This window comes from Triplophysa dalaica, chromosome 2, assembly GCF_015846415.1.
Source record: "Triplophysa dalaica isolate WHDGS20190420 chromosome 2, ASM1584641v1, whole genome shotgun sequence".
NCBI lineage: Eukaryota > Metazoa > Chordata > Actinopteri > Cypriniformes > Nemacheilidae > Triplophysa > Triplophysa dalaica.
Window position 1 is genome coordinate 1,861,069 of NC_079543.1, and position 25,912 is coordinate 1,886,980.

General features: G+C 38.0%; 3 protein-coding genes and 1 long non-coding RNA gene across 6 annotated transcripts; 3 read left to right on the forward strand and 1 right to left on the reverse strand.

Annotated features, from left to right (window-relative positions):
* The first annotated feature begins 317 nt into the window (after positions 1–317).
* Positions 318–2,609, forward strand: LOC130438420 (uncharacterized). Its single transcript, XR_008909330.1, has 3 exons — positions 318–866; positions 1,617–1,703; positions 1,821–2,609. It is a non-coding gene; the product is annotated as an uncharacterized LOC130438420 (long non-coding RNA).
* Positions 2,610–3,382: 773 nt separating this feature from the next.
* si:ch211-114l13.9 (uncharacterized protein LOC796649 homolog) lies at positions 3,383–5,923 on the forward strand. The gene is made up of 4 exons (XM_056769961.1): positions 3,383–3,456; positions 4,172–4,303; positions 5,089–5,368; positions 5,448–5,923. The coding sequence occupies exons 3-4, from the start codon at positions 5,098–5,100 to the stop codon at positions 5,645–5,647; spliced, it is 471 nt and encodes a 156-aa protein (XP_056625939.1). The 5' UTR covers positions 3,383–3,456; positions 4,172–4,303; positions 5,089–5,097; the 3' UTR covers positions 5,648–5,923.
* Positions 5,924–7,278: 1,355 nt separating this feature from the next.
* On the forward strand, positions 7,279–14,577 carry LOC130436899 (NACHT, LRR and PYD domains-containing protein 3-like). 3 transcript variants are annotated; one of them, XM_056767922.1, is made up of 8 exons: positions 7,279–7,369; positions 8,133–8,314; positions 8,486–10,351; positions 11,157–11,330; positions 11,836–12,009; positions 12,094–12,264; positions 12,889–12,935; positions 13,015–14,577. In XM_056767922.1, exons 2-8 carry the CDS (start codon positions 8,154–8,156, stop codon positions 13,542–13,544), a joined length of 3,123 nt encoding a protein of 1,040 aa, XP_056623900.1. In that variant the 5' UTR covers positions 7,279–7,369; positions 8,133–8,153; the 3' UTR covers positions 13,545–14,577. The 3 variants fall into 3 exon arrangements, with proteins under 3 accessions (XP_056623900.1, XP_056623909.1, XP_056623917.1); XM_056767931.1 differs by lacking the exon at positions 11,836–12,009; XM_056767939.1 differs by lacking the exons at positions 12,889–12,935; positions 13,015–14,577 and having other exon boundaries at positions 11,836–11,923; positions 12,094–12,246.
* A 2,071-nt stretch (positions 14,578–16,648) lies between these two features.
* nlrp3 (NLR family pyrin domain containing 3) lies at positions 16,649–24,444 on the reverse strand. Its single transcript, XM_056766613.1, has 11 exons — positions 24,325–24,444; positions 23,107–23,365; positions 22,905–23,024; positions 22,770–22,823; positions 20,907–22,671; positions 19,696–19,869; positions 19,404–19,610; positions 18,618–18,794; positions 18,358–18,528; positions 17,776–17,822; positions 16,649–17,697 (listed from the first exon to the last, which is right to left on the reverse strand). Exons 2-11 carry the CDS (start codon positions 23,354–23,356, stop codon positions 17,150–17,152), a joined length of 3,513 nt encoding a protein of 1,170 aa, XP_056622591.1. The 5' UTR covers positions 23,357–23,365; positions 24,325–24,444; the 3' UTR covers positions 16,649–17,149.
* Between the last annotated feature and the right edge of the window lie 1,468 nt (positions 24,445–25,912).

The window sequence follows — 25,912 nt, forward strand, 5'->3', positions numbered from 1 at the left end:
TATGATCTGCTTTTCTGCCAGTGAGGGTTGGGGGAGGATTTAAAGTCCTCGTGAACCGGAAGTTGCGATCGTTTTTACTTTCTGTATTCTGACGCATTTTCAAGACCAATGAACAGAGAAAAATTTAGGGCGTGGCTTGTTTACGATTGCAATTCAATTGGATGATTAAAAACAGCTGTTGCATTTTGAAATGAAACTAGCAGCAGACTGACATTTGAAGGGGAGGAATTACCGGCTCTGCTCCGCCCAAGCCGTCTAACTGACGTCATCTGAGACGGATAGCCGCTAGAGGGTGGAAGTATATTTTCAGATTTTGATTAAAGATTGTGTGGTGTGGTGGTTGGCTTGGTCCACCCCCATGAGCCATCTGTGGGCGAGTCTCCTCTTGAGAATCAAGTGAGGGAGATTGATTTCACCCGGGGGGAAGACATTTAATTGACCTGATGTGAAAGACAAGGGAGAAAAAGACTGGTACGAGATGCAAGAGGGCCGTGTGCGTGCGTGACGCTGTGTGTTGCTCGAGGCCGATAGGGTCTGTCCGGCAGTTTGGGTTTGGACAGATAGTGGGGGGACGTTAGGAGCGCTGGCCAATGGCTCGTGTGGTTGCGAGCATACACTCTAAAAAATGCTGGGTTATTTGTTTAACCCAACAGCTGGGTTGAGCCTGTTGGGTCATTTTGTTGGGTTATTTTCTTAGTGTTGGGTCATTTTTTGAGTAACCCAAACGCTGGGTTACCAGTCGGGTCCAATTGAGTGACAGTTGAGAGAGTAAACCCCTCCCACTCCTCGACGCATCAGACAAACTTTACCTTCGCGGGCATTTTGATCCACTTCATCTCGGAAAGCTGTTATTCGGAGAATAAAAGGTATGTTTTACGAGTTTTTAATGTATAAAACTATTACTGTAAAAAAATGCAAAAGTATGCAAAATTCGGCTGTTCGCATTAGGTTTGAAAGTAACATTACAATCTAGCTTCGTTAGCTTTGTATAGCTAGTCTGTAACGTTATGCCCACGTTGTTCTAACTTACAGCTTTTTAATCATTTAAACTTCATTTTTGGTCAACATTTCCCTTTGAAATTTCTGACTCGTGTGAGTCATTTAGTTCAGTAACTTACACATCTTGATATTAGTTTAAGGTCGACACGAGAGCGTCGTGTCAAAAGCAAACATCCAGCTCATTTGTTTTTTTTATAAATACCGCTAATGTTCGGTGAGGGAACTTAGTTTTAATAGTCTTTTAGACGAGAATGTAGTTGTTAAGAACACAAATACGTGATTTATATATAAACATAACGCCTCTTTGAGATTTTGTTAAGACGCTGTCGGAGGTGTGAGCTTCAGGCTGTCAGCGGTCGTGGCTCCGTGGAGAGCAGCTCTATCTCGGCCATTGCCTCGGGAGTAGCCGCTGGCTCTTATAACGTTAGTTGTTAACCGTGAGATATAATTAATTTTGGGTATATGAGACGAACAATTGTTGCTCTTTTTAGACTTATACTTATTCCCGAGTGTGTCGAATTAGTTAAGAGTTGTGTTAACGTTTATAATATTAATTTTAAGACTGTATTTCACTTTCTGTACTATATCCCACTCTTCTTTTTTCCCCCCACTGACAGGTTGCAGAATAACAGCTAATATTAATGGATCATTCTATTCAAGAGAAAGTCAACTGGAACGTGGATGTTTTCATAACAGGCTTAAAGGTAAACATTATTTAGGTAAAATGTTAATGTACTTCTTTATATGTTTATTATAATCCATTGTGCTCTGGGTTGGCCAGTTTCCTTACATTCTTCTCTTGTCTCTTTTTCTCTTTATAGATGAATAAATTGATAAAGAAACCCTCCTGCTGGACATCCACTTCCAAAAGTGCACGCCACACTGTTGTCTACAACTCCCAGTAAAAGAATCCTCTTTAGTAAGACTGCTCCGTGGATATGTCAGGTTAAGCAGTGCTGAAACTGAAAGAACTAACACTATTTAAAATGTTTTGTGAGTTTATATGAAGAGGAAAGTTACGGTGTCCCTTTTTCACATCCATAACGCTTGTTTATTTCTTTTTTTATAGAAAACTTGTGCATAGACTTATATTTTATCATATAAATGCGGTTCTATCAACAAGGGTTTAGTAAAATACTTTTTATAGTGTTTTTATGTCGCATCCATAACGCTGGAATTGCCCTAAAGCATTTTACTCGTGCCACTTTGTTAACTGTATATGAATTTTTGAAGTGTTAAGTTGTCTAACTATTTATATTTACTTGTGCCACTTTAATAACCTTGTTAAATGTATATGTTAAAATCTAAACTAATGTAATTTATTGAAGTTAATTTTTCTTAAATATGTATAAACATACATTTCATCAAAGTGTTTTATATGCCATTTTATTGTTCATTGAGCATAACATATTGCATGTTTTTATGAATTCCTTTTGTCTTGCATTTTGATCCTTAATAAAACTTTTGATTCTTACTGATGCCTCGAGTATTTCTCTGTGATTTTGTTATTATTATTTTTAAACATTTCGGGTTTGTTTTAAACCATCAATGTAATTTTTAAGCAAAAGTTGATTTAAATAAAACAACCCAGCATGTTGGGTCAAAGATATAACCCAACTGGCTGGGTTAAAATAACCCAACGCTGGGTTTGTCCATATTTGACCCAACGTTGGGTTACCAAAATAACCCAAATTGGGTTGTTTTAACCCAGCCTTTTTTTAGAGTGTACCGGATTTGTTGGAAGGGCTCAGAGATAAGGCCAGGCGTAGAAGGATCTAATAGACACTGACACTAAGTACCAGCGACTGGCTGGACGCTGCTACCAGCAGTATTGGGTGTTACTAGTTACTAAGTAATTAGTTACTGTAATTTAATTACTTTTCCTTTGAAAAATTAAAGTAATGGATTACTCTTATCTTTCCTGTTATTTAATTAAAGTATTTAGTTAATTTCATCAAAAGTAACTGTGTGTAATTTATGCGTGTGCAATAGTGGAATTGACATCAAAATTCAAAGTTTAACTTTAAAATCCATGCTTTAATGTATAATTCTCACATTTGTTATACTTTATGTAGTTTAATATAATTTATTTGAATAAAATAAATAAGCCGTTTCATGTCTATCCTTGAATCACTTAACTAATCAAGGTTGATGTAGGATATAGAAAGTAATTGCTAATAAGTAACTAAATACGTTTTGGACAGAGTAAGTTTTACATTAATCTAATTACACTATTGAATAGTAACTAGTAATTAATAACTTTTTCAGAGTAACTTACCCAACACTGGCTACGAGTGGCGTGACGTTTACCAGACACACCCACGATTTGCTGGATGTTGATGCGCGTTCTGTGGACCTGGACCTAACCTACCAGCGACTGGCTGGTTTCCCACGAGGTCCGCAACCGGAGAAGTCTCGTGTGGATGTGAAAAGACACCCGGGCTTGGAGGAGAACGGGTAAGTGCCGTATCTTAAACATTATTTGTATGAATGATTGTGTTTGTTTTTAGAGTTCATATTCAACGGTTACAATAGTCCCAAATCACTGTGTGAAGTGAATATCGTGTGTTTAACTCGTGTGGGGGGTTGCTGTGCTTTGAGTAACCACTAGAGTGTAGTGTTGTGCTGTGAATCATATCTGCAGTTGTCCTAGGCCCTGATGAAGTCATACCAAACCGTGAACTTGCCGCATAAGACTTGTATGATGTTTAAATAAAAGAATATATATATATTTTCAAAAAGAATCTGGTTTACTGTGTACCCGTCGTTCCCCTGAAAGTTATTCTCTTTAAACGTTGTTCCTCTTTATTGTGAGGTCCGCTACACTGTTTATATGTATTCGTGCATATATAATGTTTAACTTCACACAACAATTAATATGTTTTCATGATCGCACACATTCAGCTTCATTTTGAGTGTTACAGGACCGGCTCGCACTGTTCCGATATGGCGGACGACCTATGAAACAGACGCGTCATCTAGTTATTTATATCTATGATTGGGCCGGGGTCAGGGGTGATGTTTCGTCATTGCTTTGAAGTCTAGTTATACCTGCCTATAATAAAAGCAACGTCTGTCATACAAAAGGATTTAGGAATACAGTTGAAAAGTGGCAAACTACAACCTACTGTATATCACATAATAACCACTTAACCTAACCCTTGTCACACAGAAGTAAATCCCACGGAAAACTGTCGCTCGACGACATCCTTCCTGTGAAAGACGAACAATGTCAAAGTGAAACGAAAGAAGTGAGAAGTGATGAAAAGGAAGTGAAGCTCGAACAAGTCGTCTTCAGCACTTCGTGAGTACAATAAAATCTTCTGGTGGTTTCAAGATAGTTTTCAAAATGTAAACATGTTTCGGTTTAAGAAAAGTAAATAAATTAACTTTGATTTGAAAATATAACTGCTGATATACGACTCACCGAGAGTTTTGTGACGCTTCACTGCGTTGATAAAATTATGTGACGCTTCACTGAATTTACCAATTTATTCATACAGTGACGTTAAACATTACATAACAAATAATAATGAAGAAATGATTAAATGCAAGATGATGTTTTGTGACGTGAGTTTTACATTGTCGTCTTAGGTGGGCCTTTGTGTTAGCTTTTCCATAACACACACTTTTGGTATAACTAAGTAGGCGAATTGGGACACAGATTATGTATGATACTTTTCAGGGTGTGTACTTGAAAGAAAAATGCGGAAAATTCTCATGTCTTGTCTATGTAAATATTATATTTGTTATTATGATAGTCTTACATCTAATATGATACAGTATTTGTTGTAAAACCAAACCCAAGAGCATGTATTGGTGGAGATGGTGATGGTGGTCTAGTGGGTTAAACCACTGAACTGTTAAATCAAAGGTTGCTGGTTTGATCCCAGCAGCCACCACCAGTGTGTCCTTGAGCAAGACACTTTACTCCATGTTGCTCCAGGGGGATTGTCCCTGTAATAAGTGCACTGTAAGTCGCTTTGGATAAAAGCATCTGCCAAATGACTAAATGAAATGTAAATGTAAATGTATTCCCCATGAGACCCATCGTCCCATATTAATCTTGCATTGTCCTGTTTCTCCAAGTGACACAAAATGCCTGGGATCAAAACACTGCTTCTAGATGCACTTCAGGATCTGACAGAGCCTGTCTTGAAAGACTTCAGATGGCGTCTGAGCAACAGCATGGATTCAGGCATTCCGCCAATACCTGTAAGCAAGCTTGAGAACACTAGCCGCTATGATATTGTGGATGTCATGGTGCAGCGGTATGGTGCTTCAGATGCTGGGACGATTGCTGTCAAAGTTCTAAACTTAATGCGACAGAACGAACTGGCCAGTAAACTAACTGGGAATCTCCAGAGAGGTACTTTTGCTTAACGTTAGGTATTATTCTCCATATTAACAGTTGAATGTGTGAAATGATCTTTCGTTCTCTTTCTCAGTGTCTTCAGACTCAGAAGAAGCTGGTGCTGGTGCCGGTGCCGGTGCTGGTGCTGGTGCCGGTTCCGGGGCTGGAGCGACATCTGGTGCTGGTGTTCAGACTTCAGGGGTTTCAGTTAATATACAGTCCTCCAATGGAGCGAGTGTCAAAGCCCCAGTCCTTCATGGTGGTGTTTTTAATGGCCCAGTAACATTTAATTAAATCTATCTATCTATCTATCTATCTATCTATCTATCTATCTATCTATCTATCTATCTATCTATCTATCTATCTATCTATCTATCTATCTATCTATCTATCAATCATCACAGTGCTAGACACAATCATTATTTAATTTAAATTAATCATTAAATTTTAATTTTTTTCTACTAAATTTTGTTGCAGTACTGTTTTTATATATTTTCTCAGGGACCGAATGTTCTTTGTAACATTTATTTTACTGTACAGATGCAAATAAACATCTTCTGATGAACATCAGCTCTTGGCCTGTTTTTGAACATTGTGACTTTGATATGAATCAAATTATTAATTTTCTAAAATTGTGCAGAAGTTAAACCTTTTCTTTACCTCTGATATTTTTTTGTAAGAGAATAATATAGTTTGCGAGATAATGATTGAAATATTTATCTAATTTATATTTTTTGATGGCCTTATTATGATGATTACTTTTTACAACTTTTTTGTAAACCTATTTTACATCTACACTCTTAAAAATAGAGGTGCTTCATACAAACCTTTTTTGATTAAATGACTCCATGAAGAACTTTTCTTATCTTAAGAAACGGAAACCTTCACAAAAGGTTCTTTGTGGCAAAAAAAGTTTCAGGTAAGAAAGAGACGGTTCTATAAAGATCCTTGAAAATGGTTCTACTTCTATGGCATCACTGTAAATAACTTTTTAACGCACTTAATTTTATTTTTAATATATATCAATGATAGAATCTATAAATTATAATTTATTATTTTGATATATAACACATTTAATTTCATAGCTATAATTCCAGAGCAAGTTTACCAACATAGAAAAAATAACACAGAAATACGCAAACCGTATGCAAACAAATGGGGCGGGATTGAGAAACAAAACAGGCTCAACTCGATGGGCCAGTTGTTAACATATCTCTACTCAAGCTGTGCACTATTTATAGTATTTGCTTAGAATTACTCAGAAAGCATTCCAACCAACAAGTTACACAAAGTGTCAGATTCTCACATCTCTAGCTCACTGAACCAGCAATAAATAATGTGAAAAAGAACCACACCAAAGAGATAAAGTGCATGAAAAACATTCCAAAAATGTAACGAACCAAAAGTCATATGGAGATGCTATGAAGAGATTCTTACCTGATATGTAGATGGATGCATGGAAGAGACAGAATTTAAATATACATTCGTTTTAATTACTCTCTGTCTCAACCTCTCTGACTGACACAAGCATGTATCCTACTGTACCCACTTTTTTAGGATGTTCATAAAATCGTGTCCTATTTTCTCACTCTTGTGACAAGTATAAAGTGGCGTTTTTTTGTCACATTCAAGCACACGTACAGTACAGCAGAAGTCCACGTATCGATTTGTATGTAAGCTCCTTGGTATGGCTCAGTGGTTATCAAGAGACAAATGAAGGAATGTGGTGATTACAGTGAGTAATAATGATGATGATGGCTATTCATATTATAATATGACGGTATACTTCTAACACAATATGATATGGTTAGGTGTGTGTGTGCGTGTGTGTGTAGGCTTTAAAGGCAGAGGCCCGACAGGTGGTCGATCAGAACCAATCAGAAGTAACTCAGGTGAGTCACTTTCTCTTTTGTTTATCTCAAAGGGAGTCAACTTTCACTTTACACACCTGTGTGACGACTGATGAAAAGCGTCTACATACTTATCGTTTGAGAGATAAGCAGTCGTTAAACTTCGGTAAGAGCTTATCGTGTCCAACCATTGATACAGTGTGTTTATATCTTGTTTTATTTTTTGCTTTTGTGGTTATGTTAGACGATCTTAACGCTCATTTAAAACCGAAGAGATATCGAAGTTTAAGACAACCGCGAGGGCTTTCGTGATATCAGACATCATAGATTTGAAGATGTCTGATATCATGATATCAGATGTTAAAGATTTTACGGTGCAATTAATAAGATCGTTAACCTTTTATGGTGATTTAATGGAAAACTTATGTAATACAGCGCAACGACATAGTCACGTGATCACAAGTGTTATGTAATATGTTTCGTATTTTATATATTTTTAGGTTTTTAATTGTTTAACTTGAACGATGTGCTTAATGTGCATGAAATATGATATTGAGTTAGACTCACACACATATGAAAGATCTCTTGATGAAAAGAGGTTTGATCAGGTACAGGGCTTTTAACTGTCAGATAGGCCTATGTATGAAAATGTCAGTTATGTGCAGATCTACAAGAAGCCAGCAATAAAAAAATCACTCCCGTGAGAGATATTCTTAATAGGAAACTAACACAATACAGAAATAAGCCAACTGCGTACACATTTACTTTCACTTTCACTGTAAAATGAGCACATACTCTCTTTATCACATTAATGCAGGATAGAGAGAGGGTTTTGCAGCTCAAGCAATAAAAACATGTAAACAGACCCCTTAGTCCTGATGAAGTCTTATTGTTGTTCAATTGAGTGTTTTCTGTGTTTCTGTACACAGACCTGAGGTCAGTTTCTCATCATGGAGAACAAAGAGAGCACTGCTCCTGAAATTAAACAAAAGAGAAAGAGTCAGAAAACATCCTCAATATCTCCAGAACCCAGTTTTGTGTCTCTGAAGAGTAACACCTCCATGTTTGAGCCACCTCATCTCAGTGATGAAGCAGTAACATCTGACCCTCGGTGAGTATAAACGTGTTGTTGTATCCAACTGTTCCATTAATATTGGGTGACCTTTGAACCTATAGAGCTGTAAATTACAAAATGCACAACATTACAATTAGACTTTCTTTATCTAACATTCACACATTGTTACTTCTCTGTTTGTTTTTTGCTTTACTTTTGTTAATTTAGGTGTGATGTGAATGAGGACGTGCATCAGGATCGTCTTGATGAATCAGTGGATGAGGTTCTACAGAGAGTGAAAGACAAACACAAAAGCATCATGAAGAATAAGTATGAGAATTTATTTGAGGGAATCAAAGCACAAGAGAATCAAACACTCCTGACGAGAATTTACACACAGCTGTACATCATAGAGGGAGAGAGTGAAGGAGTGAATGAAGAACATGAGGTTTTACACATGGAGACAAAGCCCAGAAGAACACAAGACTTACAAGACACTCCAATCTACTGCAATGACATCTTTAAACCTCAGTCACATCAAAGAGACAAAATCAAGAGTGTTCTTACTAAAGGCATCGCTGGAATTGGAAAAACAGTCTCTGTGCACAAGTTCATTCTGGATTGGGCCGAGGGAACAGCCAATCAGGACGTAGATTTCATGTTCCTGCTTCCGTTTCGAGAGCTGAACTTGATTCGAGAGCATCGCTACAGTCTTCACAAACTTCTGCTGGACTTTCATCCTGAACTTCAAGATGTGGACTCAAAGATTTATGAGGAGTGTAAAGTTGTGTTCATCTTTGATGGTCTGGATGAAAGCAGAATGACTCTGATGTTTTCAGACAGTGAGAAAGTTTCTGATGTGACTGACACTTCATCAGTGGCTGTGTTGATGTCAAACCTCATGAAAGGAGATCTGCTTCCCTCTGCTCTCATCTGGATCACCTCCAGACCAGCAGCAGCCAATCAGATCCCCTCCAAATTCTGTCATCTGCGTGTGACAGAAATCCAGGGATTCAACGACGCTCAGAAGGAGGAATATTTCAGGAAGAGAATCAGCGACGAGCATCAAGCCAGCAGAATCATGTCACACATCAGAAGAGCGAGAAGCCTCCACATCATGTGTCGGATACCAGTCTTCTGTTGGATCTCATCCACTGTGCTTCAGAAGATCCTGACACAAGATCACAGTGAAGAAATCCCCAAAACTCTGAGTGAAATGTACATCCACTTCCTGCTGATTCAGATGAAGGTGAAGAATGAGAAGTATGATCCAGAGAGAGATCCAGAGATCAACAGAGAAGTGATTGTGAAACTGGCTGAAGTGGCTTTCAAACAGCTGATGAAGGGCAATGTGATGTTCTATGAGGAGGATCTGAGAGAGTGTGGGATAGACATCACTGACGCCTCGCTGTATTCTAGCATCTGTACTGAGATCTTTAAGGAGGAATCTGTCATTCATCAGAGGAAGATCTACAGCTTCATACATCTCAGTCTTCAGGAGTTCCTCGCTGCGTTCTACGTGTTTTACAACAACTTAATGAAAAAGAACACACTATCAGTGGAGTTCCTTCTGGAAGATAAATATTCCAAGTTCTTCTACAAAAAGCTCTTGCCTTCTGAAGTGTCTCTGTCTCTGCTACTAAAATCAGCAGTAGCTAAAGCTCTTGAGAGTGAAACTGGTCATCTGGATCTTTTCTTGAGATTTCTGTTGGGCATCTCACTGGAGTCCAATCAGAGACTCTTACAGGATCTACTGACACACACACTGGACACATCACAAGCCATCAAGAAAACCACACAGTACATCAAAGATCAAATCAAGGGTAATGATGGTCTGTCAGCTGAAAGATCCATCAATCTGTTCTTGTGTCTGTCTGAAGTGAATGATCAGACGCTGAACAGAGAGATTGAGGAGTTTGTGAGATCAGACAAACACTCAGAGAAGAAACTCTCTGCTGCTCACTGTTCAGACATAGCCTACATGCTTCAGAAGTCAGAGGAGGTGATGGATGAGTTTGATCTGAAGAAATACAACACAACACAGGAGGGCAGAAGAAGACTCATACCAGTTGTCAACAACTGCACAAGAGCTCTGTGAGTATAAAGTACAGTAAGAGTTAATTTACATCCAGTCAAATATCACCAAAAAAAACAGACCTGGATTTGGAAGAATGGAGAAAAAAACAAATAAAATAATAATATAAAATAAGTTATCAAAATCTTTGAAAAATAAGCAGGTCTCTGCTCTTGAACGCTGGGGGCGCATCTGCTGTTGGCGCTGGAGCCACGCCCACTCGCATCCTCAACCTGAGTCCCCAGCCCAATAGGCTAAATGTGAATTATGTGAATACGTATTTGAGGATTTGAATTCAAACACGCATGATATTCATCAATAGATAATTCAGGAGCAGGAAAAGGTATGCGTATTTGGGGTGCTTTCTGGAGAGAGGGCCCTGAGCCAGGCAGTGTCTTCTGAAGTTTGAGGACTCTCCCCCTGTACTGGGAAAAGGCTCCAAACCCCGTTTAAGCTTAAACCCAGAGGGTGTTGTAGTTACAAATAGCAGCCAGCAATGTTCAAAGATAGCATTTGTGCACGGAGGTAGCTTACAGCGACCAGCTTCATAGGCAGCATAACAGTATTATAAACAAAGAGCTGGAGTGTAAAATGAAAAAAAAATAATGTGACAGTTACCAGCCGGACTTCTACCAGACGGCCATATGTAGGATATTGTGAAAGGTTCCACCTCTAATTAGAACTAATGGTATAAAACAAGGTATTAGCTCTACTGCTACTTAATATTAACATGATTTTTGTGTATTATGTATGTCTATTAGTGCAGTGCAGTAAAGTTAAAGGTTTAGTTTATATTAAAGGATTAACAGTGATTTTTTTCCACAGTCTACAGAGATGTAACATCACAGTTGAGTCGTGTAAAATCATCTCTTCAGCTCTTCAATCTTCAGATTCTCCTCTGAGAGAGCTTGATGTGAGTAACAATGATCTTCAGGATTCAGGAGTGAAGCTGATCTCTGATGCTCTCAAGAACACAAACTGTCAACTACAGATACTGAGGTTTGTAATTTCTGTGAAAATAATCAGTAGCTAAAACATCAAATTACATTGTCAAAATCTATATGACGTATGCACTTAATGTTTTCAGATTAACGCCTCATCCATTGGATAGCGCTACATTGTATAGTACACCGCTACACTTTTGTAAATATTTTATTATATCTTTTCTTGTGACAACACTTGTGAGTGTACAGCATGTATAACAGTGTAAATTTGCTGTCCCCTCAAAAAACACACAGCCATTATTGTCTAAACTGCTGGCAGCAAAAGAGAGTACACCCCTAAGTAAAAATGCCTTAATTGCTAGGTCACAGAAAAAATCACTAAAACTGTATTCTAGACTAGGTACAATGTCATTATAGTATGATTTGATTTTAGGGTTAGGGTTAGGGTTTGGAAACCTGAAATAGTGAAGATCAGATGACACGAAAATGTAATTTAGGTAATTTGTTAATTTAATTTTTATAATTAAATTTCATTATATACAATTTGTTTTCTCTTTCAGACTTGCTGACTGTAATCTCACAGTTGAGTCGTGTAAAATCATCTCTTCAGCTCTTCAATCTTCAGATTCTCCTCTGAGAGAGCTTGATGTGAGTAACAATGATCTTCAGGATTCAGGAGTGAAGCTGATCTCTGATGCTCTCAAGAACACAAACTGTCATCTACAGATACTGAGGTGTGTGCTCTCTATATACAGATGTATCTTAACATAAGATTGTAGCATAACAATAAATGTTGACATGTTGTTGTGTGTTTGTAGGTTATCAGGTTGTATGGTGACAGATGAAGGATGTTGTTATTTGGCTTCAGCTCTGAGTTCAAACCCGTCACACCTGAGAGAACTCGACCTGAGCTACAATCACCCACAACACTCAACACTTCAGCTGCTCGCTTATCAAAATTATCCAAACTACACACTAAACAATCTCAAGTATGACACACAACATTATACTGACACTTACTGACCTGTGTGCTTGCGTGCGTGCATACAGATTGTGTTTTAAATTTATTCAAACATGATTGTTGTTCATACATATGATTCATTTAGAAACTATCATATCACTAAAGGGCTGTACAGTGGTCTGTGCTAAGACTAAATATAACAGTGTAGCACGCTTGCAAATAAATATTTGGCAGGTGCATTAGACAGAGCCTGATTGTTTGTTTATATAATGTTTATATAATGTTGATGTCCTTTTTACATGTTACCTGTCTATTTATGTGTTGACCTGCACTTGTGTTATTTTAGGATGATAACAGACGTATACTATAAAACATTAACATTTACATGTATGCATTTGGCGGTCGCTTTTATCCAAACATTATCCTATACATTTTGTTTCTAAGTATGTACAATCCACTGGGATCGAACCCACGACCTTGGCGTAGTTAACTCTGTAATACCGGTGCCAAAAATCTTTATTTTACTATTCAGAATTATACGAGCGGAAATAATCTTGCACACACTTGCTGAACCGAAATTAATATGGTGGCTTTGTGCAACTAGCCCATTGTGTCAGAGGAGCAGAATGTAACATTATGTTTGTGATTATAGTGTGAATCATGGAGGAGAGTTCAGAATAACGGCAGGACTACACAAGTGTAAGACACACACACACACACACACAAAATTTGGTGATTGTCGTTTTGTTGTGTTTTAAAAGTCTCCTCTTGTGTTCAGATTTCTGTAGTCTCACACTGGATCCAGACACAGCACACACTGAACTACAACTGTCAGTGGAAAACAGTAAAGTGACACGTGTGGAAGAACAGTCGTATCCTGATCATCCAGACAGATTTGAGTGTTTTGAGCAGGTTTTATGTAGAGAGAGTCTCACTGGACGCTGTTACTGGGAGGCTGAGTGGAGCGAGTCAGGTGTTGTTATGTCAGTGGCATATAAAAGCATCAAACGCAAAGGATTGAGATATGACTGTGAGTTTGGATTCAGTGTAAATTCATGGAGTCTGGAGTACTATGATAATTGCTTCACTGCCCATCACAATAATAAGAACACCAAGATTTCTCTCCCTTCACCGTTCTCTAATAGAGTAGGAGTGTATCTGGACTGTCCGGCCGGCACTCTGTCCTTCTACAGCGTCTCTGACACACACACACTCACACACTTACACACATTCAACACAACATTCACTGAGCCTCTGTATGCTGGAGTAAGAGTTTATTTTCTCCATGTCAGTGTCTCATTAAGATGAAAGTTTTCTACTTTCTCAACTGGCTGATAAACTGGGTGGACTTCCAGCTTGCACAACCAAACCTCTACAGATTATCCAGAATGCTGCAGCAAGAGTTATCTTTAATGAACCGAAGAGAGCACACGTCACTCCTCTATTCATTAAGCTACATTGGCTCTCTATAGTCGCTCGTATCAAATTCAAGACTCATGCTCCTGGCCTACAAGAACACCAGTGGTTCTGTACCCCCTTATCTTCACTATAGCTAATACAGACATATGTACCCGCCAGATCCCTACGCTCTGCAAATGAACGGCGTCTTGTGGTGCCATCCCAAAAATGTAAAAAATCTCTCTCGCGCACCTTCTCCGGACCGGTTCCACCTAAGTGGAATGATCTGCCCACTGCTACAAGATCTGCAGATTCTGTGGCCATCTTTAAGAAACGTCTGAAAACACATCTCTTCCTTTAACATCTGACTGATCAGTTCTGACTCTTTTTTCTTCTCTACTCTTTAAAAAAAAAAAACCTCTAACTTAGCTCTGTATACTTTGTTAGGTTATATGAGACCAGTCTTCTTTTTTTTTCTGTCCCAATTGCTTACATTGCTTACCCCACCTGTAAGTCACTTTTGATAAAAGTTTCTGCTAAATGACTAAATGTAAATGTGATAAAAACACTCTCCATGCAACACGCACATGTAAACTTATTCTGTTTCTATTTTATAGTTGATTTAGTAGACATGGTCTGAGAGAAACGGTGAATTATAACTTAAGTCTTTCAGTCCATATATCTGATACTAACATGACGTGTTTGTGCTGTAATGTTTAACTTTACCTCTCTGTTTATCACAGAATTATCTTTATGCTAATAATTTGTGCTCGTTTTGTTTTTAAGAAACATAACAACAAGGTTATGCCCTAAATTATTAGTTTGATTAATGTAGATATATATTGCAATGTAGGTTTAATTTATTTGTATTTCAGTTTGTTTCATTTTAATTCTGAGTTTATCATTTTAGGGCCTCAAGCTTCGTTATGTATTTATTATTATATATTTTTTACTTGACTCAATTTCTAACTGGTGTTATTTCACCTCAATAAAAATGTTTAGCAAGATGTTCAGCGAACAGGTTTTCTTATGTGCTCAGTGATTGTAGAAGTGCAGGTCATCATCACATGTGCACGTGCAGGCAGCCAGACATGCTTTGATGTTAAGAGTTCAGATGCAAAAGACACCTCCGTCAAAAATGAGATTAGGATAATGGTCAACACGAATAGTAGGCTCTACATTACTCATTAATTATTTTTGATTCACAACCCACTGAACATCACACGGTCTGAAATATCTGCTATTGCTAGAAATATATCCGAGAATAAAAGTGCTAATTTAAACAAAAATAGTCAAACAAAAAGTTTGAATGCGGACATATGATTTATGTGATACATTTGATAATCTGAGAAAAGATGGATTACATTTTTTTATTACATCATGATTTAGTGTATTACACTACAGTATTACAGTGTTATTGCATATACAGTTTTAAAAACTAAATGTTAAGGACCACTCATGTCTCTGGTGTTGTTCAAAACAACCGGTCAGTCCAATGTGTATAAATTAAATAGGATTTGAGGTGTGATAATGCAACCCAGTCTCACTGCCGTTCGTGATACGAAGTTTAATCTATTTATTCGTGTCACTCAGCATGAATTTCCATCTAATGTATTCTAATAGGAAATATATTTCGCGAGTATATTAATGAAGTTCAGCTACAAGATTTCAGACGTTAGTTATTATCTGTCATAACATTTTGGCTATAGTGTCAGTAATATTATACATTGAAGATATAGATTTTTCATAAAAAGACATTCACATAATGTTGTCTACAGCATTAGAATTAACCTCTTGTATTTGTAGAATACACATTAAAAATATGTCTTGATTATAAATGTATCCACTAGACAAGCCAAAAGCAAACCAACAGGCTCAACACGTTGGGCAAGTTCTCCTCTGTCACATTAACAATGCTAGACAAGCTCTGCACTATTTATAGCAGTTACTCAGAAAGCATTCCAACCCAAAAATGACACAAAGTGTCAGATTATTAAAACACAATCCCTAGAGTGCATCTCATAAATGTAATAATGGCAGATAGTGTGGCCTTCATTATTAATGCAATAGTGAGCATGCACAATGTTTATAGTATGTAATATTTTTACTTTCATCTCCTTCATTTTTATATTAACAGTTGCTTTATGGCTGCAAGCATTTTTAGAAAGTCATCTTGGTGCGCAAGTTAATTCTGGATTGGGCCGAGGGAACAGCCAATCAAGATGTAGACGCCATGTTTCTGTTTCCATTCAGAAAGATCAATCTGATTAAAGACAAACACATCAGTTTCCATGAGGTCCTGCTGGAATTCTATTCTAAAATGAAAAAACTGGAGAAGAAAGATGTTGTGAAGTTAACAGAGGAATATAAGGTGGCGTTTATTTTCGATGGACTCGAGTCGCTTTAGTTTTGATTTTAAATACAGTAAGGTGACGAGTGTTGAGGAAACATCATCTCTAGATGAAGTGTTTATAAATCTGTTTAGAGAAGATCTGCTTCCATCATCTCTCATCTGGTTGACATCAAGACCCGCAGCAGCCAATCAGATTCCCCCTGAGTTTGTAATTTTGTTCACAAAGGTGCAAGGATTCACCGACCAGCAGAAAGAGGAATCCGTCAAAAAAAAGAAGCAGAGCTAAAAGTCAAGCTGATCAAATGATCAAACACAACATCATGTGTCACATCCCTGTCTTCTGTTGGATCACGGCAACATTACTTCATGATATTCTCATCCAGAACAACAGGAAGGACATTGACATAAATCTCACTGAAATGTATTCACAAATGTCCTTGAATGTGACATTATTTGTGTGTGTATAGTGAATCATGGGAAAAAGTTCAAAATCATAGCAGGAAGTTTTATCTCTCTCTCTCTCACACACACAACATGCACATGATAGTTAGGCTGCCTAATAAAAGTTTTATTTGTTCATTTTAAATGAACACATTTTTGAATTTGCATTGTACACAAATGGATATGCAAAGAATCAAACAGTTTCCTCCAGTGGATTTGAACGGCCTTTGAAATCTCTTTCTCTTATTGCCTGTTTAAAAAATGAAGATTAAAATTGTTTACAGCACAAAAGAAAGTCAGGACACTTTTTTGAATTTATTGAAAGAGTTGACAGATAATTGGTTTTCAAAGTTTAATGAACATAAGTCATAAGAGTTAGTCAGGACAGGAGCTCATCAGACTTTTTCTAAATTGTCTAATATTTCATGGATGCTTAAAAAAATGGCCTACTTTCTTTTAGTCTAAAACAGATTGGGGAAATTGTGATCTGACACTTTCAGTGAAAACTTAAAGTATTTACTACCAACATTTTGAACCATCAACCATCATTGCTAAGGTTTGGACTGAGTTACGTTACAGAGTAAATGAACACTGCTCAGTGCACACTACAGAGGTTATGAAGTGTTGAAGTGAATGAGGTAATGAAGTGATGATTGAGTTTATAAACTTTGAACATAGCAGAAGAAATCTTCTTTTGATGAAGTTTGAAATGTCTTTAATCTTATTCCAGCTGACACAAGGTCAAAGTGCCACTGTCCACCTCAAATCCAGCGTAGAGATCTTCCTGAAAAGACGTCAGGAACGTGTAGAAATGTATGAGCGTGTGTGAGTCAGAAACGTTGTAGAAGGACAGTCTGCCGGCCACCGTGTCCACAAACACTCCGTCTCTGGAAGAACGAGAGGTTGGGGTCTGTATGCTGATGTCTTTTTGATCGTGACAAGCGTACAGTCTCGCTCCACAGGTCAGTGCCCACGAAACACTGTTGCTTCCGAGCTTACTGGTCGCTTCCACAACGACAAGGTCATCTGGTTTTCTGAGAATGGATTCGTAGGTCACTCCTGTCATCCCATCTGACCCTGTCCATTCAGTCTCCCAGTAACAGCGTCCGGACAGACTCTCTCGACACAGAACCTGACAGAAGGGCTCAAATCTGTCGGGGTGATCCGGATATGGCTGTTTCTCCGTGACGCTGGTCACGCTTCTGTCACCGGCAGAAAGAAGCAAATTAACGTGTGCTGTATCTGGATCCAGTGTGAGGTGTTGAGCATCTGTGAGAGAGAATGAAACTTGCATCAGTGAGAGAGAGAGACATACACAGAGAGTGAGAAAGAGAGAGAGAGACTTACACTTTCTTATCCCTGACTTGATGAAGCGCTCACCTCGCAGTTCAATTCTGAAGAAGCAAAGAGTTGAATATGTTAACATAAAGAGAAATAGACACGGACACACAGGACCAGTGTTGGGGAAGTTACTTTTAAAAGTAACTAGTTACAGTATTGAGTTACTCAATAAAAAGTAACTAATTACGTTACTTGACTACATTTTTGTGGAAGTAACTAAAAGTGCCTCTGCGTTACTTTTTCGCATCTGATGGATGCTCATGCTTTTCCAGACCTTGCTTTTTTTGTGTTTAACACTATCCTGTATATATCCTGTACTGCTTGTTTCTGCGATCATGTCTACATACTTTTAATTCAGAATTTCAATTCAGAAGTTTAATACAAATGATTAGACTGAAAAGTAACTCAAGTTACTTAAAAAACAAAGTAGCTAAAGTTTTGATATGTACATTCATAAAGTAACCGTGTAACGTTTCTTGTTGCTTAAAAAAGTACTCTGACTACGTAACATGTGTTGGCCTACTTGTAACGTGTTATCTCAACACTGCACACGTCAGTATGTGCCAGTATTAGTGTTGTGTGTCATACTTGAGTTTGTCGAGTGTGTAGTTTGGATCATCTTGATAAGCGAGCAGCTGAAGTGTTGAGTGTTGTGGGTGATTGTAGCTCAGGTCGAGTTCTCTCAGGTGTGACGGGTTTGAACTCAGAGCTGAAGCCAAATAACAGCATCCTTCATGTGTCACCATACAACCTGATAATCTACAGAAGATAAACAATATGTTGTAATACTCTTTATTTTGCATTACTGCTGAAACGTTACTTCAGTATAGAAATCCATAGACACACGCCTCAGTATCTGTAGATGACAGTTTGTGTTCTTGAGAGCATCAGAGATCAGCTTCACTCCTGAATCCTGAAGATCATTGTTACTCACATCAAGCTCTCTCAGAGGAGACTTTGAGTGGAGAATCGAGGCGAGTATCTCACAACTCTTCTCTGTGAGATTACACCAGCTCAGTCTGCATTAAAACAATCTATCGTCAATCATCTCCTATAAAGGAGAAATTTAACAACAATAAAAATGTGTTTCAAAGGTTTGACAGCACTACTGTTTTCTAATTTAAAGTTCACTCCGAAACAAAAATTGTGTCATCATTTATTCCTCATGTGGTTGTTAACATGGATGTGAGTCGTTCTTCAATGAAACTCAAAAGAAGATATTTTGAGAAATGTCTCAGTGTTTTTGTGTTCATATAATGGAGGTTTAGTGATGTTTGATTATCAAAATCCTTAAAAATATCTTCTTTCGTGTTTCACTGAAGAAAGACTCATACAGATTTACAACCACATGAGGAGAATACATGATGAGAGGATTTTCATTTTTGGGTGCACTGTCACTTTAAGAGTATGGATGTGTAAAATGAATGTAGACTGCAGAGGTAAAATAAGTTATTTCAGTGCATGATATATATTACCAGTATTACAATTTGAGAATGTTCTGAAAAGCAACTTTGTGTGGAAATTGCATTTCCATTCAAACTAAAGTTTCAAAATGTGTTCAGTTTATACCATGCGCTGCTGTTACACTAAATATCTTAAATACTTTCCTCAGAATATATTGTTATATCTGGAACAAATAAAAAAATTTGACCACAAAAAATACTTTCCTCAGAATTTCAAGATTTCTCTCTGTGTTTTCCATTCCAAGTAAGAGATGTTGGAGTCCAGAGTTCTTGAGGTCATTGCCGCTCAGGTCGAGCTCTTTCAGACGACATGAGACATCACAGAGAGCAGAGACCAGCGACTCACAGCTCTCATGACCAAGGTGACACTGAGCCAGTCTGAAAAACAAAATTCACTTTTGCATTATTGACTTGGTACTGTTCAACTTTCGTTTTATTATGTATTTCTACCAACACATCTGACCTTAATATCTCAAGTTTACAGTTTGAACCCTTCAGTCCAGCACAGAGCGTCTTCACTCCGGCCTCCAGGTTGAAGTTATCACTGAGGTCGAGCTCTATGAGCGGACAGTTCTCTATCTGGAGAGCAGAGGCCAGCGTTTCACAGCAAGTTTCTGTTAATGCGCAGTCTGAAAACCTGCAACGAAGCGAGATGTTCACTCTTTATCAATCGATGTGAACACTTGAAGGATTTGACAAATATCATGCTAAACATGCTGATCTGGATAAGGTTTCTCAGAAAATTGCTTAGGGGATATAAAAAAATATTGTCTTCTCTGGAACACAAAATATTTTTTTTGAGAAATGTCTCGGTGGTTTTGTGTTCACACAGTGGAGGTCAATTGGGTTCAGTGTTCCTCAAAATCCTTATGTTCTGCATAAGAAAGACATTGATAGAGGTTTAAAATCACATGAATAAAACATAAAGCACTGTCCCTTAAAAAGTTCCCGTGAACCGGACGTTGCCATCGTGTTTACTTCTGCATTCTGACACATTTCCGAGCTTAACGGAATGAGAAAAACATTATGGGCGTGGGCGTTTTTTGTATGCAATTCGATTAGATGTATAAAATTTGCCGTTGCATTTTGAAATGGAACTGGGAGCAGACTGCGAGTAAAAGGGGTGGAGTTATCAGAGCCCAAGGCGTCTTACATACGTCATTTAAGATGTATAGTCACTAGTCAGTCTTTAATTGAAGATTATGAAGGCACATGAATTTAAAAAAGAGAATGACTCACATTGGTAAAATGTTTACAATAAACGCTGCAATATTTCTAGAAAAAATAGGAATTGTTTTTTATTTCAGTGGGACTTTAAGAGTGTAAAATGATTGTAGATTGTTGTGGTAAAATAATCTGGATTTAGGTAAATTACCTGTGAAATTTACGAGATCTCCAATAATATTGTCTTTTGATTACTGACTCGACAAATCTGAGCTCAGTTTGACACATTCTTGACATCTCTTATGAGACTCTAATGACAGACACATTTCTGACTCTTTTTCCCAGGAGAAATCTCTGAGATGCAGATAAGACTAAAGCAAAAGTTTCTGAATGCTCTCCATTTCATCTCATTACGTCCATTAACAATTGAGATAATACTTTATATGTTTATTGAATAATAACGTCAAAATGATCACCATATTGGTGTAATCTGCGAACAAATGTACTCACAGAGCTCTTCTGCAGCATCTCACTACCGGTACAAGCCTTCTGCGTCCTTCATACGTCGCGCTGAACGTCTTCGCGTCAAAGTCATCCAGCACTTCCTCTGACATCACAAGCACGTAGACCAGCGCTGAGCAGTTTGAGGAGGAGATCTCCCTCTTTTGACCCGACCCTGGTTTCAGATAATTCTTGATCTGTTGGTACAGAGATCTGTCCTGGAGCTCAAGGATGCAGAAGAAGTGATTGATGGATTTATCCGTGCACGTATCATTGTTTTGCATTTGCTTGATGTACTGGATGGTCTTTGAGATGGACTTTTTATTGCTTTCCTTGCGCGTCAACAAGCCCGTGAGAAGTTGTTGGTTGGAGTCGAGAGAAATGCCGAGCAAGAAGCGGACGAAGAGATCATAATGTCCCCTCTCGTTTTTCCACGCGAAATCGATCGCTTTCGTCAGCAAAAAGTACAGAAGGTCTTTCTTGGGATGCGAATGCTCGAGGAACAAATTGAGGTCGTCCATATCGTTGTTCTGGTAGCAGATGAACACGTGCAGCGCAGCGAGAAACTCCTGGATGCTCAGGTGCACGAAGTAATAAACCTTCACCTCGTGAAGCACGGAGTCTTTCCTTAAGATCTCGGCGATCATCCCCGAGTCTTCGCTCACGTCGATACCGCACTCTTGCAGATCTTCTTCATAGAACATGATGTTTTCTTTCTTCAGCTGTTCGAACGCCACCTTGGCCAGCTCGAAAATCATCTCCTTGTTGGAGCCCAGCAGCTTTGTGCGTTCTCTCACGTTTTTCTCCTCATACTTTTGGTTCTTCATGTTCATCTGAATCAGCAGAAAGTGAATGTACATTTCCGTGAGCGTCGTGGGAATGTCCTCCCCATTGTTCCTGACGAGAATATCGTGAAGCACGGTGGCGGCGATCCAACAGAACACGGGGATGTGACACATGATGTATAGACTACGAGACGTCTTAACGTGTTTGATAATTTCAGAAGCGTGAGTCTTATTTTCGATTCTCTTTGTGAAGTATTCCTCCTTCTGCGGGTCGGTGAATCCTCGCACCTCGGTGAACAAACCTATCAACTCAGGAGGAATCTGATTGGCCGCCGCTGGTCTTGAGGTGATCCAGATGAGCGATGATGGAAGCAGGTGGCCTTTGACTAAACTTGTAAATATAGCATCGACAGACGCTTGTGTATTGGTGCAGGTTAGTGGGGCACTGTTGAAACTCAACGGAAGGCGACTCTCGTCAAGTCCGTCGAAGATAAAAGCAAGGGAACAACTTTCCAACTTCGTCTCATCCTTCAATTGTTTCAGTTCAGGAAAAAATTCCAACAGGAACTCGTGGAAACTGATGTGTTTGTCTTTAATCAAGTTCATCTCTCTGAAGGGAAACAGAAACATGGCGTCTATGTCCTGATTGGCTGTTCCTTCAGTCCAGTCTAGAATGAACTTGTGCACAGAGAAGGTTTTCCCAATGCCAGCGATGCCTTTGGTGAGCACAATGTTTCCATTTCGCTTCTGCTTCAGCAAGCGGAATATATCATTGCAGTGGATTGGTGTGTCTTTAAATTTGGGGCATTTGAAAGCTCGGTCAATCTTCATAATCTCATGCTCATTGTTGACATCTGTAATATCTCCTTCTGCTATAAACAGCTCTGTGTAAACTTTTTTAAGTTGCGTTTTATTTTCTTTTTTGCCTTCGAAAATTTGCTCTGTTTTCTCCTTCATGTTGGCTTTGTGCTGTTTCAAGACATCTTCATCTGTTCAAACAATAAAAACATTGACATTGTGTGAAAGAATTGCACATGTCAAATACGTTTATGACACTGCTATAAAGAAGAGACTTTGGATTGTGTACTTTGTTTTCCTGCGTGATTGCCAGATGTCTCGCCAAATGAGGGTTTTTGTGGCCCTATGAGAGAGATAAAAAATAATGATATATGAAGTGTCATATAAATTCATATTAAGGTAAGGTTTAGTGTTTCGATCATACCCATGGTTGTGTTGAGGTTGAAGGTTACAGGTCCTTTGAAGGTGTTGTTGGCGAGTACAGGAGCATTGACAGCAGCGCCCGTCTGAGCTCTGACATTACCACAAACACCAGCATTGTGAACTATAATAAGAGAAAGAAAAGAGAGCAATTACAACCCATACATTTCTTCGGCTTAAACATTAGCGACACATTCCATTAGTACCTTCCTTCATCTCTAACTGTTCAGCCAGCTGTGTGTGTTTCATCTTCTTCAGGATGTCACATGTGATCTTCACAGCTCTTTCTTCTCCAAAACCCTCCAGCATCTGATCCACGGTGTCTGTGACGTCTGCATTCCCCAGTTTATCAGCCAAATCCGATTCACGTTGTTTTAAATGCAACTTGAACCTTTTCAGTTTCTCTGGCTCCAGTTCATCCAATGTTTCCAGAAGCTGCTCTAAAACAGATGCCATTTTGTCTATCTGGAGTAGCAATTGAGAAATGTTATTTAATACACCCGTCAGTGAAATCAAGGATAAAGTGTCAAAATCTTATTATGAGATTATTTTATCATTGAAATCACTATGCTCAACATTTGACCATACCAAGATAGCAAGCAACCATTGAATCAATCCCAAAATGTCAATGTTAATTGCATTGAATCAATTTCTCTTTTGCACCCGCAAGTAATGTTAAAAAACGTTGAACCTTCAACAAATCACCATCATTGTGATCAGTGTTTGCTTTATTTGGGCTCTTGACTCTGGAGGAAACTTTTATAATGTTTACATTTGTAGATGTAACACAATTTTCTATGTGAAAAGAGTCAGACTGTGATAAAGTTAAGTTTATTTAAATAATAGTAGAAGTCTGGAGCTTTATGTCTTATGTTGAATTTTGGTTCACAATTATAAGAGTACAGAGATGATGATACAGTAAGACATCAACACTCATGATACAAACCTCAACAATGGTGACAATCATCAAACTAATTCAGATAAACAAATCAACAATAATGCATGCTGGGAATCATGACTGATTTTGGTTTTGAAATAAGTTTTCTTTTGTTGATTGTCACTATTGTTTCATACACTGATTCTTCATGGCTAACTGATTCAGAAATGTAATAGTTTTGTGATTTTTTTTACATTGATTGAATGGTTGGTTGCTATCTGTCTACACAGTCAAGTACATTTTCATAGACTGTACTTTACATTGTGTAGAATGGTTTTATGTATGCATTAAATTAAACATACATAAACTATTAAATGTTTATTCTTAAAACAGCATTAATTTAAGTTCATGGCAATTGACTTAGTAGAAGCCTAACGTTTCTTGTCGAGTTCCTGCACTTTAAACTAGCAGCACAACGGATGTATTATAAAGTTAGACGTTTTAGCTTTAAAAAGCAACAGTTTTTAGATCCTTAAATGGTACTCACCGTATCACATCTGACTAGTGCAAAAAGAAACAACAAAGTGAGGGAATTTTAAATACCAATCTGTCCCGCTCTGAAATTGAGACAGTTTCACTTTTAAACAATTGCGTCAACACGCTGTCCCGTCAAAACTATGGGACAAAACTATGGAAGGCCGTTTTAGAAAATATTTATTTATACGTAAAGTATACAGACACGTGGAAGCATGCGCCTAAAGACGTAATTTCGTGTAGATGTTAGACATGTCACATGTGGACACGTAATTGGGTGTGATGCATAAAAAGACTTCCGTTGTCAAACTAAAAGTCACATCAAGTAACACATAAAATTATTTTAGCAAGGCTTTCCTTGTTTACTCTTCATGATTATTTATATAAAGGATTTGCTCTTAATGCCAGTTTTAATTATACTACATTGCTTTATAACATGATAATATTTTTTTACACATTTTGATATTCAGAAAAATCCATTAAAATATAGCATATATGTCACACTCTTATTATAACGAATTTGAAAATCAGGAAGACACAATAGGCATTTTTGTTTTGAGACCAGCTCTACAAACGCTCTGTTTTAATGGGCGTGCCACATTATAAGTAATAGTATAGTTTGCGTATAGTTTGTATAGCCTATAGTTGAATTCCGTTTAATGATATATGACCGTACCTGTCTGCATTTGAAACCCGTGATCGCGAACCATAAAAAAGATCCCCGGGATTGCGGGTCTCAAACGTTACGAGAGTTTCCATGATAAATAAACATACGGGAGACTCCCGATAACTTATGTATATCACCCAGCACCCGAAATAATACCAAAACACTTGAAAACAGCCTCCATTATTCGCAAATGGTTGATAAAACCTTGTAAAATGATTTATGCACAGAGCACAGAGATCCCGATTCGCACGGGTTTAAGACCACAGACAACCTTTGCAGTTAATCCAAATTACTAGAGATAACAAGGTGATACTAATCTCGTGTGAATAGTGCTCAGGGCACATCAAGCGATCTCTAACAAAGAAATAATGACGCATTCTAACCCTAACCCTAACCTTAAGGTTATGAAGAGACTGTGTTCTCCCACAACCAGGGATTGCACAATATTTAGCTATCTTTCACGGCATGTTTGTTAATTACTTGCTCGCTCTATCTGGTTCTGCGTCACTTGTGTAACTTCAGAATTGTCATGAGCGAACCAGTGGGCGGGGCTAGAGAAGTACCCGTTGATATTTTTCTGTGGAGGAGGTGTTCAACCTATCAATGTCGTCATAGAGAAAATGCATTCCAGAACCTGGCATTCGCTGGGCCTGGTGTCAATAACGGATGTAATCTCAGTAACAAAGGGTGTTTTCAGTTCTGATACTTATATGATGTTCGCCTGAATATGATTCCCTCTTATATAACAAAAGCTCGGGTTAAAATTGTCATTTTAATTCATGCCTCATTTAAGTTATCTAAATTAGATAAAATCCATACCACTTGGGTTTTATTGGGAAATACCACCATATACAAGTCTTCACTCATTTGGCAACACTAAGGGCCCATGTGTGAAAACACTTTTAATTAATTTGTTTAATAAGATACCACAGCT